Source organism: Oreochromis niloticus, linkage group LG13 (assembly GCF_001858045.2).
Source record: "Oreochromis niloticus isolate F11D_XX linkage group LG13, O_niloticus_UMD_NMBU, whole genome shotgun sequence".
In the NCBI taxonomy this organism is placed as follows: Eukaryota; Metazoa; Chordata; class Actinopteri; order Cichliformes; family Cichlidae; genus Oreochromis; species Oreochromis niloticus.
The window spans coordinates 13,065,198-13,081,415 of NC_031978.2; the positions used below are offsets into that span (position 1 = coordinate 13,065,198).

The 16,218-nt window shown below is 39.0% G+C and overlaps 1 protein-coding gene across 4 annotated transcripts in view; it reads right to left on the minus strand.

The window, feature by feature from the left end:
* Window positions 1-16,218, minus strand: part of rgs7a (regulator of G protein signaling 7a) — a 51,354-nt gene that overhangs the window by 12,935 nt on the left and 22,201 nt on the right. For all 4 annotated transcript variants that reach the window (XM_005474271.4, XM_005474270.4, XM_019367113.2 and 1 more), the window contains exons 3-4: window positions 12,431-12,527; window positions 6,557-6,607 (exon numbers count right to left, since the gene is read on the minus strand). In XM_005474271.4, the coding sequence (XP_005474328.1) occupies window positions 6,557-6,607; window positions 12,431-12,527 (148 nt within the window). The remainder of the gene's footprint in view (window positions 1-6,556; window positions 6,608-12,430; window positions 12,528-16,218) is intronic.

Below are 16,218 nucleotides of genomic sequence, written 5' to 3' on the forward strand. Positions count from 1 at the left end.
ACTGTTGAGATGACTGTTAAGATTTTATTTCTGTGAAGGAAACAAGATATCATTTTCTTTCCTTTGGGTAGACGATAGGATGACAATCACACAACAGCCAAATAGAAGCGTGAAATTAAAAAACAGCTTGATCTTTTTTTGATTGTTCAAATCATAAAAAATTAACATATACGTTATTTGCACATTTTGTGCAAAGACTGATCAGAATGGTACATGATAGTAAATGTACTTTCTGAGTTTTAAATACACTGCTGGTTGAGCTTAACATTGGACAAGGATGGGCTAGCTCTACTGTGTCTCTATGTAGTGTGCTTTCACTAAACTAAGCTATCCAGCTGCTGGTGCTGGTTTTGGCCTTCCATTTCAGTTTTAAATGCATGCTAGAAAAACACATTTTTAAAAATGTCAAACGCTTGCTTTAATTTAAATTCTAATTTATTTGCTTTATTTAATTAATTATACAGAGGCATTAAAGGCAAACCTGCTTGGAGATCTCAGTTATTCATTAAAAAGAAGATTCTCTGATTACTCTGCAATCAATACCTCCTCATCACAGATATTGGCCCAGCATGTGTTTTTCTTTTTCTTTGTATCCCCAGCTTATTAACTTTATTCACCGTTCATCCCAAGGTGCAAATTCATCCTTCACAATATTGCTAAAATGAGCATAAAGAGCTAAACTAGGAGCAGTTGCTTTAATAGACTCTGCACTGCTATCACACAGAGATAGAAAGACCTCCATTGCATCCAAACAGCTCTGCAGGAGGTCTCACTGATTAGCCCACCTTAAGCTTGAGAAGTGTAACTCATCAGTCAAATCAATGTTGTGCTTAGCTGGAGTGAAAACCTGCTTACCTCTGGCACTTCACAGCACATGGTTGACTGTCCCTGATTTAAAGCCATCAGATAATGAAAACATGTAATCAACATCAAGTGTGTATCATCTGCCATCAGTTCCTCCCTGCTGTTCTAAACCTGTAAGTCCTTCGCGGTGTCGACATCTATCAGTCACAGTTTGTGTTTTGGGCTGATGGCTTTCTTTTGATACTGCCGTATTTAGTTCATTATGAATAGTTTTTTCATACAGTGTTGCCCTTGACTGTTTCTGCCAAGTAAGCTGTCCTAACACATGAATAAACTGAGAGATGAAAAGATAGAAATGCTTCACATTGTCTAAATTGCCAGAGCTACGAACGCTACAGCAGGAGCTTACTGTATGCGTCCATAAAATATGCACATGTCTGCTCTCTCACTCTAACACACACACTGGGTGTTTGTGAGTGAGCGATAAATATAGATTGGCTTTTTCTTTGTCACTGAGGTGGCTGTCACCGCTTTCAGAGGTCAGGATGTTTATGTGTATGCATGTGTTTGTGTGCGACTGGGCTCCATTTATTAATAAATTATGACTCATAAGTTATTTAAACCTGTTTACTTATAAACAAATCCCTCCCTCTGTATCAGCTATATATAAACTCTAAAGGAGAAAGTGATCTATTTAACATAATAGCGGAATTAACATTTACTACATGGAAAAATCAAGTTATTCTTGAATTTCTTTACTTAACCTTTTTACAGAATGTTTGTTTGGGTATTTATCTAAAACAGGATGAATGTCAGATGGCAATAAGGTCAGCACAGCATGAAAAATGACATCGTGGACATGCAATTAGAGCTTGATGTCTCTTATATTTCAGCAACTGAGGTAATTTGTTTTCATTTGAGTCTGTTGAAAAATCCACACAAAGGAGCAAATGCACACAACATATGTGTGCAGTGCACAGATTTATTTCATCTAAGCTTTTGCAAACAGTGTGCAGTGTTATTAGGGAAAAAAGAATAAATCTGAAAATGTCAGTTCAATCAAATGAAGGTTTTTCATGCATTAAAACATAACCAATCTTATTTATTTCTAGTTTTTCTGAAAAGATTCTACTGTATAAAGTTAAGTCATGGCAGCAAGGGAGCTTCTGGCTTCCTTTTAACATAACATAAGCTTTATAGGTGACTAAACCTTGGATTAGAATTAGTCAAACTGTCAAAAACGGCCAGCCTTACAGTCCAGAGAGGAAACACCCTTTGATTTCATCATATTACCGGTTATGTGCCAAAACCCCGCTAGTTTGGAGCCCTGCCATGTGGAGTGTGGGAGTACTTTTCCACCTGAGCTTTATCTAAAGACAAACACAGAGATTTTGTATTTGTGGCTTAAGTTTGACTATTATGGTTTGCACTATACAGTATGAGCTGCTGAAGTGAAACAGTGTCTCTCTTAGAAATTGTGTAAGGAAAATAAATAATTCTCAGAAAAAGCTCTTATATGGCTTCATTTAACGAGTTAAAACTATTTAATATTTCATAGGAAAAACAAAGATTATAAAAGTCTAAGATCTGAATACAGAATTTCTTTTTAAAGTTACTCAAATGTGCTTAAATACATAGTGTCAGGAGGCTCAGCAGTGAACTAAAAGACTAGCACACCAAAGTGCTTTTACATAAAGTCAATTTCAAGTGAAGTAAATATGTATTTTATGTCAATTAAATACACACTTTCAATCATTCAAGTAGGAGCACTCCATGGATTCATGCACAACTGAACTAAAACAAGGATTAGTAAAGGTATAAACTGTATTCATGTGTATGTCAGCACAGAAGTGTGCAAATGGGTGATCTCAGTAGGCTGCAAAACTTGTCTCTAGTGCGCTACTGCAGGAGTGACTCTTGAGTCTGATGAGAAGGAGGTTTGAAGAAGGTTGACAGAGAAGACCAGGATCTTTAATCAGAACCTTAGGCACCCTCTTCCTGCTGTTCTGATGAGCCACATGTCCTCCCTCAGAGGTCACTTTACTGCTCCCTGTTCCACTGAGCAGATTAGATGCTCCTTCATATGTAATTCACACCTTTAATAACACGCAAGTGCACACTCCCTGACAACTTGACTGATTTGTCTTGATGCTCTGTTGCGGTCTGGTGACTGTGATTTGTGTATTTATATGGTTATATGGTTAGATTATCCCCACAGTGACCTACTAAACAAGATTAATTTATACAGTGTATATTGTGATCAATTGTTTGTCATTGTATTTATATGTGTTTTTTATTTTCATTTTAATGTTTTGGATAATTAATCTACAGTTTATAGACCTTATGTATATTTAAAAGCTTTATAGAATTCATTTCAGCTACAACACAAGTCTCTTTTATTTGACCACACTCAAGGCCTGTTTAATTCCATTAATGATTCATTCATAAGCAGGTCAGAGGTCAGAAGAGCAGCAGACCACACTCACTGGAGCTGCTTACATTTTTGCGACCCTTATGACCTAATCAAAAGGATAATATAGCAAAGTGAAGTCATAGCACAGAGTGTATCAATAGTACCAACAGAGAATATGTAGTTTCATAAATACTCTCACTTGATTTTCTTCCCCCCTTTGGGATGAATTTATTTTGAGATTTTCCCAGCAGGGTTCCCATTATGCTGTGGGCAATTTTGAACAAAACAAACAATGTTGGTTTCATCTCCGTGAGCTGTTGGCTATAACAAAACCTAATTTTTAAAACCATGCACTGATCAGCCACAATACTGAAACCACTGACAGGTGACATGTGTAACATTGATCATTTCATTCCAGTACATAGTTCTGCTGAAAAACATTGGGCCCTGGTATTTACATGTTGTTACTTTAATATGTACAATCCACCGAAGCATTGTTGCCACTTTATAGCAAGAAATAGCCCAAAGTGTGAAACCACCTCCACCCTCCCTGACCAGACCCTCATCATGAACAAGTGGGATTCAAGGAGGCCCTGCCTGCCCAGGTCTGTTTCAGAGGTGTTTTGGGTGTTTTAAATGACATTTTAGTGAATTTCACTTATACTGAATTTGCTGCTGGCTGTTTGTGTTTTCTCTTTTACCACAGATGTACAGCCAGCAAGCAAGTGGATTACTTTTGAACCTGTAATCAAAGTGGGTCAAAGCATTAAAAACCCTTTGCTATAAATTTAATATAGTGTGGAAAATCCATTGCAGTCAAGCACTGCCTCAAGTCTTTTGACCCATAGGCATCAGCAGATGTTTTGTATCCTCTCCGGGGACTATAACCATGTTTAGCTGGTGCTTGCTCTAAGATCTTTCTGCCTTTAGTCTGCTTTCAGAAAATGATTGACCTACAAAATGTTAAGGTTGCTGATCATGTCAGCCAGTGGCGCCTCGTTCACATTTTTTTCCTTATGCGTCCAGTCCCCTTCATGAGCAGAACTGCAGAATATGACAAACGTGGTAAGCAATTACTGCCAGCAGTTCATATGCTAAACAAATCAATAGTTTTCTAAAAATCAGCGAATGATGATGCAAAGTATAATCACTGTGCTATTGTAAGGAGCTTCTGGTGATATGCCTTATGCTAAAATATGCAAAGACATCAAAAACTTTTGTCAAGAACTTTTGAGGCAAGGGTTTCTCTTATCTAATCCAATGCAAAATTGAATCAAAATAAGACTGGAGACTATAGACACGGCCAAATAGGATGATAATGAGTTCTTCTGGGCTGCAGCAGTATATTATCTGTGGCGTTCATTTAGCAAAAGAGCTCTACAGCCTCAGTCAACTTTGATACAAGCTCTTCTGCTTTTACATAATAAACTTGCTGCTATCATGCTGTGAGCCAAATTAATTGCATTTCACTTTGCTGTTTGTCAGCCCCACAAGGAGTTGCTCTGTGCTAAAGTCATTTAGTTATACACAACACTGTGTTTACCACAGGGCAAATAACAGCACCTGTGCTGCAAAAAGCAAAATGGGTAGATTAAAAAAAAGTTGTCCTAGAGGACAAAAAACATCTGTCGACACGTGTTTTTAGACTCTTCCTTGTTAAAAATAAATAAATAAAAACCCAGTTTTGGATAAATTTCATCAAAATGAATCTCACAACAAAGTATTTTGGGTATTGTAGATGTAATGACATAAAAACTATTGCCAGATTTTAGTGACAATCCAATAGAAGTGGATATTTGTTCCAATGCATTGCATTAAGCATTCTTAAGCATATTACAGATGCCTTAGATGCAAATGCAGAAATAATAACGCAGTCGTAATCTTTTTTGAGCAAATATAAAAATTCAGAGACTGGTATTTTCCTCGGCATAATTAAAACGAAAATGAAAAAAAAAAATCACACAAGGACAATCTGTCCACTTGTCTCAAAACTCTGCAATCTAGCTTTTCACCACCATTAACATTGTGCACATGAAATCATAAATATGCTGTTTCAACCGTCGCCCCACCACCCACACACCAGTTTAAATACATGCATAACAACCTTTATGATATCAAGATGTACAGCTCATAAAACAGGTAGATCCTTACATACACACAGAGGAACTGTGAGTTGATGAGTCACAATTACTGTATGAACTGATTGTACAATACTGAGGCAACCACTAGAGTAGACTAAAATGCACACCCACGCACATAACCAGTCCAATATCCAAGTAAAAACACCTACATTGCACAGACACGATCAGATACACAAGAAACTCTCAAAAGAAACACTTGGTTTTAACTTCCCATATTTGTCACAGTTCACCCTTCCCACTTTTGAGTCATATTATGTGGAATGAGAGGCTCAACTAATGATTCGGCAGCTCTCTCAAGGCAGTCCAGTTCTACATTTTCATACTGCGCTAAAATCTGAGTAATCAAACCAGCTGAAGGACACAAAAAGACTGGATTAAAAAAGAAATAAAACTGACTTTTACCTACTGTAATATGATATGGTACATAGTTTCAAAACGGCAAGTAAGTGAAGTGTTACTCCTTATTTTAGAGCTAAGTGACAACACATCTGTATTCAAGTTATTCAGTATCTAACCAGCAATTCTCCTCTCATTGATGCCACCAACAAACACGAGGAATGGTATAAACAGCTGTAATGATGCCATCCTGAAATTTAGTATTTTTAGTATTAATTGGGCCATTTGAGAAAACTGATGTTTGGGAAATGAAAATGGAAGTGCATTAGTGGCTGTATTTATTTAGACTTTAGTAAAGTGGCTCCAGTAAAAAATATGCCACAATTTTGTTAGTAACAATATTTTAATCTTGTCTTTTAATTCAGTGTATTTGCAAAACCTCTCAGTTCATCCAGTGGCTAAATCCTTTCTTTCTTCCTTTAAGCTTGCTTTCTTCTGATTGGCTCTGCTTTACAAAGAAAATATATGAACAGCACGTCTGTGTGTGTTCACATTAGGGATATCATACAGAGCAAAGAGCAGAAACAGCTTTGTGAAACTGAGTGCCGGATTATTGGGGTTACTTGAGGTTACATACATGCAATGTCTTCCAATAATACAATGTTACAGTGTCTATATATAAAGCACAATAGGTCAGCGTTAATATTGGCACAAATTGTGGAAAGCATGTGATAAATTGCTTTCACAAGCTGTCCACTACTGCCGATCTATTTGCTGACCCTGATGTCAAAAGGGCAACTTCGGTGTCACCTGTTTCAGAACACATACACCAATAATAAGCATTTCAGTGTTTGGCTTTTACCTTGATCTTCAATGTCCAGATTCTTCATCATCCACTGTACAATTTCAGAACCTAAAATAGAAAAAAGCATATACATATGACTCACTTACATATCGAATATGCTCACGCTGTGCTGGAACACATTTTGCAGGAGATGCAAATGAAACGGAAAACAATTAACCCTAGTCAACCCTCCTCATCATCACAGTGCATACCAATTCCTCTCACCTTGCACCATGTAGGTGGGTAAAAGGTGATCCATTACCATTTTTTTTCTGTGTACCTCTCCAAGCTGGCTCTTTTTGTGTGACGTCCATAAACATAAATGACCAGAGAGATACAATTGGATAATGACGCCTATATTTTGTAGTATATTAAAATAATCTATCTGACATGAAGTGTCTTATACTGATTGTGACATGCGTGGCAGGATCTGCAATGAGAACAGATCAGAATATTGTCTAAACAGTGAAAGAGGGTGTAAACGAGAGCACAAAAGCAAAAACCTGAGAATAAGTCAGAGGAAGATGCTGTGTGCCTGTTTTAAACAGACTATTCTATCATCAACAACTGAAACATCTGAGTAATGCTCCTGGTTTGCAGATGATTTGTGTATTTCTTTTGCCATTTTGCTGGAATGGACATCAAACTTTTTACATGATGGATGCTATTTAGCCTCTTCTCCATCTGAAAATGAATCACATTCAAATCTTAGAACAGCATCCTCCGTCCCCGGGCATTTTCACACCACAGCGCACCATGTGACTTTGGCACTTTGGCTAAATATATATTTTGCAAGCTATTATTACTGTCTGTCATACTGACAGGTGAAGGTGTGTGTGTGGAGACGAAAGCCACAGACGGCAGGGAAAAAAGGTGTGAAATGGAGACATGAGGGAATTCATGCAGGGAGACAGTCGAGCCCCGTGGCTGTCTCTCTGTCCATCAAGCTCCCTCTCTGTCTGTCTTCATTTTGTCTTGCACCCCTTTGCTTTTTGGAGCCCCATAACCAGATGAGATTTTCCATGGATTCACATCATTAATACAACCTCATTTTCACACTACCAAATTTGACCCACTTTCAAAGAGAGAGCTTAAATGCGATGTGTAAGATAATCCTCTGACAAGGCTGTTCTCTGAATTAATTAATATCATGACCATAGATTGGTCTGTGCTCTTCTGTGTGTGTGTGTGTGTGTGTGTGTGTGTGTGTGTGTGTGTGTGTGTGTGTGTGTGTGTGTGTGTGTGTGTGTAGGTACAAATGTATGCATGCCTCAGAATAAGACAATAACATGAAAAAACAGCAAAAACTAAAGTTGTCTATTGTCAATCACCATGTTATTCTTAAAATAAATTATATATATAGTATTGTTTAAATACTACAGCACACAGTTGCATTAACAGCTGACAATTAATGCTTATACATAATAGAAAGAAAATCTATATTAATTTATATACAGTATGAAAAGCATGAACTTAGTATTACCATAATTATTATTATTATTATTATTATTAAAAGCTGTAAAAATAATTTTACAGTGTACACTGAAGGCAAATATCTTCTACACAAAATAAAATCATAAAATCAATATAAAGCTGATACTTAAAGGATAAATAAAGGACAACAAATATTCTCAGGCTTTTGAATGAACTGTAAATGGTTCATGCCATAACATCCCTTAGAGAAAAAAAACAGAAATATGAAGTGTTTATTGACCTCTGTGATATGACATTTCTCAGCATCTATAGAAACATTTTCACCAGCAGCCAAACATTTTGTAAGCCATGGCTCTGTTGCTCACTTAAAGATATAAACACAACACCACCTTTCAGAGAATACAGCAAAAACACACTGAAAACACAAACACACACACACCTACATAGACATCTTGTATCACAGACATATCCAGCATCTTGATATGAAATAGTCGAGCAATCTATTGGAGTAGGTATCATGCACAACACAGAAAAAAATGGGGGGGAAATGTGTGAAAAATGCCAGTAAAAACAGAAAAAATTATTTTTAGGTCCAACTTTCTTTATGTATCATTGTTGTGTGAGTGTGTGATAGAAAAAGTGCTGTGTGGATGGGTACATCAAGGGGGGAATTTTTGGCTTGCAATATAAAACACTTTGAATTGTCTGTGATGCTATATAAATGCAATCGATTTACCTTTTCACCCTTCTATGAAAGCCTGCATGGGCAAATAGTTCAACAATACAAGGACTGCATTTTTCAATGTAAAGAAACACTTTGAGGATTTCATTTTATTATCCCATCAGAAAGTCCACAGACATCCCTGTAAGGGACAAGGCCAAAAACCAGTATTGAATTGCTTTGATCTTCTGTCCTCAGGCATCACTGTATTAAAAACTCTAGCAGTAACTATAAGAACTACAGTCTGTAGTTCAGTGGAGACACTTGCAGGATATGGCTAAAAGAATCAGGGGATACGGTGATAAATCTGCCCCTGTTCAGCATTAAAACTGAGCATAAAAATTCACTTTCTTAGCTTCAATATTCAATATGTTATTAACATATTATTTTTGTTGCCATATCATTGACAAAATAATATTATTTTGTTTCATTGACTTGGAAATAATTTAATCCTGTTTTTGTTTACATTTTACACATTGTGCTGGGGTGTGGTTTGTGGCTTATCTGTAGGGGAGGGGTGGAGCAGTGGGTTTAGGGTGTGGTGTCAGGGAAGGCAGACCACAACAGCTGATGACCACCATCTAATCATGCCTTCCTTATTTGAGTAGGACAGCAGGACCTGACGGGGGAGCAGTGTGTGCTGTGCAGAGCCGATGGAAGCAGCTGGAAAGCTGCGCAGAGAAAACATATTAAACACCTTTCAATGTGCAACATGCATGTGTGTGCGTCCTAGGAAGTGGCATTTCTGAATCATGATTGACCCAACCAGTTGAGGCACTGGCCTGGATGGCGGCCGAGCTGCTGGCGATGCATCGGGAGCAGGCAGCAGTGCATCACCGTCGACTGGAACAGCTGCAGAACCAGTCTGGGCACCAGACAAAAGTGTTGGAGATTCTGGTTGCTTGAGCTGGTTCCTCACCAGCACCGGCTCCAGTGACGTCCTTTCACCGCATGGGGGAGGGAGTTGACCCACAGACCTTCGACAAGGTCTTTCAGGCCACGGCAGAAGCATGTTTCTGGCCAAAGGAGGAGTGGGGACTGAGGTTGCTCCAAGTGCTTTCTGGCAAAGCCCTGGCAGCAGCTCTCAGCTTGACTGCAGCAGCGAGGAACAGCTTCATAGATGTCTGCCAGGTGGTAGCCGACCACTGGGCCTCATACCTGGGGATTACACCAGGGGATCTCCAGAGGACCAACCTTTCACCTATGCTATCGTTCATGTCTCGCACACTAAAAGAGCCGTATGAATTACTGGACATTAAATCTGTTTGGACCAGCGCCTACCACCCTCAGACTGACGGGCTGGTGGAGTGGCTGAATAAAACTTTAAAACCTAAAGAAAACTGGCATGAATGTCCAAGCCCAGCTAAGATTCAATATGGTCTAGACCTAAAAGCTGAGCTATACACATTGGGGAGGTTATCAAAAGAGAATATGCCCAAAGTGCAAGAAACCACTTCTCTGTTGAGCCTGGTTAAATACAGAGATGAGGACTGAGGGGCCAAAATCCACCATTCCTGCCTACCCGATTGTGATAACCATTTCACACAGGCCAAGAGAGCAGATGTTGCTGCATTGCAACAGTGGTTTGAAGATGTGTTCTCCCCCCTGCCCAGTCATACCATTCTTACAGAGCACCATTTTGAAACGCACTCTGGCATGACGGTGCATTCACAGCCCTGCAGGTTACCTGCACATAAGAGGCAAATTGTTCAGGGGGAATTTGCTGAAATGGTATAACTGGGAGTAATAGAAGATAGAGTGCGTGGAGTAGCCCCAGAGTTCTTGTGGTGAAGAAAGATGGGTCTATACAGTTCTTTGTTGATACCGCAAAGTGAATGAAGTGTTTGATACCTACCCAATCCCACAGGTTGACAAGCTCCTGGACCGGTTAAACAATGCTCATTTTTTTCACAACACTGGATTCAAACAAGGGCTACTGGCAGATTCCCTTGTCTGCAGAGTCCAAGGAAAAAAACGGCCCTCTCCACTCCATATGGTTTGTACCAATTTGAGACACTTCTGCTCGATTTGTTCTTAACCTCACCCACCTTTCAGTGCCTCATGGACCAGGTGCTGCATCCGCACAGTGCATATGCTGCTCCTACTTAGATGATGTCATCATCCACAGTGACACCTAGGCGGAGCATGTGCAGCTTGTGGCCACGGTACTGGAGTCCGTGAGGCAGGCGGGGTTCATGGCAAACCAGAAGAAGTGTGTGGTTGGACAGAGGGAGGTACAGTATCTGGGGAACCATTTGGGAGGCTGGCAGGTGTGTCAACAGATGGATAAAACGACTCCTATCGCATCCTGCCTGCATCTCAAGACCAAAAGGTGAGGCAGTTCTTGGGGCTGGTTTATCTACGTTACCACCACCGGTTTTGTGTCCAGCTTCACAGACCTGACCGGCCCCTTGACTGATCTCACCCAAAAGGGTGTCCCAGATTTGGAGCAGTGCCAGGCGGCATTCTTGCAGGTAAAGAATTCTTGCTCTACACTCCTAACTTTTCCCCCCCTTTTGTTTTGCAGACTGATGCCTCGAACAGAGGGCTGGGGCAGCTATGTCCCAGCAGATAAGGGGGGATTGACCTCCCTGTTCTATACATCAGCAAGAAACTGTCAGAGCGGGAGGCCAGGTACAGTACAGTGGAAAAAGAGTGCCTGGCCATCCAGTGAGCTGTTGACTCTCTTTGCTATTACCCTCTGTTTGGATCACGCCCGGCTACAGTGACTCCATCGCAAGAAGGATGCCAACACCTGGATCACCCGGTGGTATCTGGCTCTCCAGCCTTTTGTCCAAGGTGGTCCGTATTCATGGCAGACTTCCTCTCTCGCTTGCAAGGTGTGGTATCAGAGGAGGCTGACCAGAACAGCTGATGACCATTGTCTAATCATGCCTTCCCTATTTTAGTAGGATGCCAGGACATGACAGGGGAGCTGTGTGTGGTTTGCAGAGCGCAGGGATGCAGCTGGAAAGCTGCGCAGAGATGTGAGATACACTGTAAATAAATACCTTACAACATGCAACACTGTGTGCGTGGGTCCTTTATCCTGTCACACACATTATCCCAAATTTATTGAAAATCAGGTTGTATGCAATCATGCAGAGCAACAGAACTTGTGACCATATGTTGCAGTTCTATTCCATTCCTGCAGATGTAACTGGTAAAGCTGCTTGCTAGCTGTGCTGTTTGCATATTTTATACAGAATTATGCAATTATATAGGCCAGGTCAAAAATTAATCAATACAGCTTCACACTCTGTATGGAAGACTTGTCATGTGATGACTGCTAGTGCTCTTTTTAAAGCCCGAAATATCTATTGATATTTCAGGTGTTTCTTGCTTAAGTTAGCTATTTAAATTCATGTGCCTGTGTTCATTTACTGCTGCTCACTGTTAAAACATTTTTAGATCTCTTCACATGTCACTGTTGGTTGTATGCACAAAACCTCTGAGACTTCTGGCAAAACCAAACAGTGCATTCAGATCACAAAAACAGCCAGTTATAATGAAAATATTTTTAAGCAATAGTTATATTATAGTAATACTGTACCAAATATGCCTACCACCATCACCACAACAAGATCTCTCACCCCCTTACCCTCCCAACTCTGAAATTACTGTCAGTCAATAAATGAGAGAAGAGAAGAGACGAGAAGAGAAGAAAAGAGAAGAGACGAGAAGAGAAGAGAAGAGAAGAGAAGAGAAGAGAAGAGAAGAGAAGAGAAGAGACTCACCTGAAAAAACACTGGGAATCTTGGTTAGAAAACTTTTCACTGTTCTGATGGGGATGCCATTTTTCTCATCCTGCATGCGTGCTATTACTTCCTCCATCTGCACAAGACAGGGACAGTGGAAGAGAAGGGAGAGTGAGTACTTTCCGTGAACTTGTATTAGTAAGTGGAGGTTGTGTGTGAGCAAGAGAGAAAGAGGTACAACAGATACAAACATGTTTCTGTGTGGTTCAGCCACGTCTCCAGGGGACAGAGAGTGAGGCGAGAGAGTTAGTGACTAACCATCACAGCTGTCAGATTTCTGCCTCTCCTTTGACAAATCTCTCTGATGTGTGTCATTTGTCACATAAAAGCACCAGTAAGCTTCACTTATTGGATTCTGCAGTTTATATTGAATTTTGGAGTTCTAGCAGTGAATTTTTATTATTATTATCCATTGCATTATATTTATGTTCTCAAACCACCACATACTTGAACTCGGCAGAACAAAGACAAACATTAGAAATAATATCAGTACTGTAAAATACATTGTATTGTCTTCAGCATTAATATTACATTAAAATAAGACCCAAAACCCGTACTAAGAAGTGACAAAAACAGGTGTACAGCCACACACTGGCACACATGCAAACACACAAACATTTGCACACATGGCAAAGATCGAAATGCACTGGGAGTTGTCTCGAGGGCCTGGCAGGGCAACACAAGGCAGACATGTTTCCAAGAACACCCAGAAGGGAGCAAAGCAGAGCAGAGCATAGTGCTGACACGTCACCACAATCGGATGCCAAGCTACCTCCCTAAACTCTTCCCTCAGTGTAAAAATATACACATGGAAAATATGTAGGTAGAAATCAACACATTTTATTTGGTCCACACAAACAGGTACAAGCCGAGCATAATTTTCAGTTGTAGTGATTCTCTCAAGGTTTGTCCACTTTAACAAAGACATAACTCTACTATTTAATAATGACATTATTTGTAAAATGTCTGAATAGTGTGATTGCATTAAAAAGCTGCCACTTTTTTAAACCTCTCTCGACTGCAAACCTATATTGTGACTATATCGCAGTAATACTGCAAACAGGAAGACATGCAGTGTACATAACTTGCATGTTTTTTGAACCAATAATGTTTTAGATTTTAATTAAGAATCTTTCATTTTAATAAATAATGGACTTAATTTTAATAAAAAGTTTATTTTAATCAAGCAGCAGACTTCCAAGCTGAACAATCAAGTCAGAAGCACCAAAAACTGCTGATTTTCTAGTCATTGAGCCAATCGTCGTAGACTCCTGTTAAAATATCCAACTTTACAGGATCAAAATGAAGGATTTCAGCATGGTAGAAAAATGCTTTCACATTTATAGGTCATGACATTCATTACTCATTAAATTGTACCTCTTCACTATGTGTGTGCTCTATGTGTCTATTTCAGTGGATTATCTGCTTAATATTATGGCTTGTTTTGTTGTACAGACTGTCCAAGACCTTTGTTCAGTTTTGGTGAATTCTAGTATCATCTTAGCCCAGTAATTAGCACTAACTGGCCAATAAATGGTAAATGGTAAATGGCCTGTATTTGTATAGCGCTTTACTAGTCCCTAAGGACCCCAAAGCGCTTTACACAACCAGTCATCCACCCATTCACACACACATTCACACACTGGTGATGGCAAGCTACATTGTATGAATATGGTTCACTTCTGAAGCATCAAAAAAGCTAAAACGCTACTGTTAAATGCATCTTTTATACTGTTGTGATTATAACCTTTGTCTTTTTTGCTTCTAACTTACCCATTCACACAGGTGCAGGCAGTGAAAACACCAGTCATTATATGCATATCCTATAAGATGAAGTTGTCCTTCTCAATAGATATGCAGAGCACCTTAAGTTAAATATATTTTGCTGCTATTGTCTTTTTCCCAAAAACTATGCTGCAAATGAAAGCTCCAAAGTGCTATGTTTCGTACAGGTGTTTCTACGGTAATTTTATTTTCAGTGTTTTTTTTGTATTCAAGCAAATCTAACTTTGTGTTTGGTGTTTTGACATGACAATAACTGTGCGCTACACTGAAGGGTTGTGTTGTTCTTGCAGGTCTGACTTCATCGCTCATCTCCTTCAATTTAATTTCCTCTCCATCTTTTATATAACACACACATACAGTATGACTTATCAGCTCAGCTCATGAGGGAAAGTCAACACAATATGAATAAATCCAACTGCATTTCATATAGATGTGGGTTTTGTTTAGGTGAAAATGGATTTCTTGGCCATATTAAGTGAGAAAGAAACTGTTTTTGATTATGTACAAGCTATATTAACGTTTTTTTGTTTGACAGCCAGCTGTGAATACATAATTATATGATAAAGACCCGTGGCTAAAATTCTGAATATGAAAATGATCAAAATTAGTGATTACAAGCGAACTGATAATGATAGAGCACGTGCAAATACTAAAGAGCCACCAGATTAGTCTGGACTGAGACACCTAGAAATGAAAATAAAAATAAAAACGGGAGTGAAATGCATATTTCTGTCTGTTTTGTTAATCTCTTGCTCCCCCAGTACTATGTGAATTACCTGTAGCACTAAAATGCAGTTCTAAAAACATCTTTAATCTCTCACACATTAACAAGATCTTACCTTAAAAAAAGCTCTACCTTAACTGCTCCTGGCAATCCTGCTTGAATTTCTGTTGTTTGTTGTTGGATTTTAGTTTTTCTCACATATGAATAATGTCTGGGACACCACACGAGTTTGTATAAATAGCAATGTTACACCAATTGCATGCCAATCTTCTCCCCGACAGGAGTCCACAGTCCAATACCCCACAATCTAATCTGAAATATAATATTTTATTTTAATTAAATGGTCAATGCTGCAATCAGTAACTTTCACTACTTGTATTCCTCTTTCATGACTACTAGTTATTTGGAAATTTAAGGATGTGAATGTCTAAATCAAAGGCAGGTAAAGCAAACTGATAGAAATGGTGGAAGCTCTACCACAAAAAGACTTTAGTGTTCAGAATATATATTGTTCACTATTATGATCAACAGCCATGCAGAAGAGTTTGAACAATGTGACAATTTTGAACAATTTAAGTAAAAGAAATGGAAAGTAAGGGGAGGGGGGGAGTAAAAGTAAAACAGCAACCCCCTTGTGAGACTTTATTGAATTTATTTTTAACATTCAGAGACTGGAACAGTCAGAACACCTACAGCCTCTCGGTGACCACTTTCAATCACCGGGCAATTACAGGGTTTCCTCTGCAAATAGCAACTACGTCACTACTTGTCACTACATCACTATTTGTGTAGTAACTACACAATAGTAACTATGTCATTATTTCTGTCAAGTCTAGGAGCTTGTGGCTGGACTATGAATGCAAACAAACTGCAATAGATTTACAATTTTCACAATTTTATCACAATAAATTTATAAACAGTTCATTTTTTTATTATGACAAATATATTTCATGTAACTGCTATCTTGATCCCATTCGGTCATAAACTAATAGCGGACTGATTCCATGTTACATCGAGATGTCGCCGCTTTGATGCAACAAATTCGCTTTGAAGACAGCAACTGACTGCGAGTGGTTACAGACTTGCTCCCTGTCTCCAAAGCAACCATTTCAAAGGCAACAAGATTGCAAGTATATTGCACATGGTTGCAGTAATTTTGGTCATGTCTAGTGGGTCTGTAGAATAACAAAATGCTCAATGTCATTCACTGTGCTTTTAAGTAGATTTTAAGTAGATTTGGTACAGCGTTCAGGCTTGA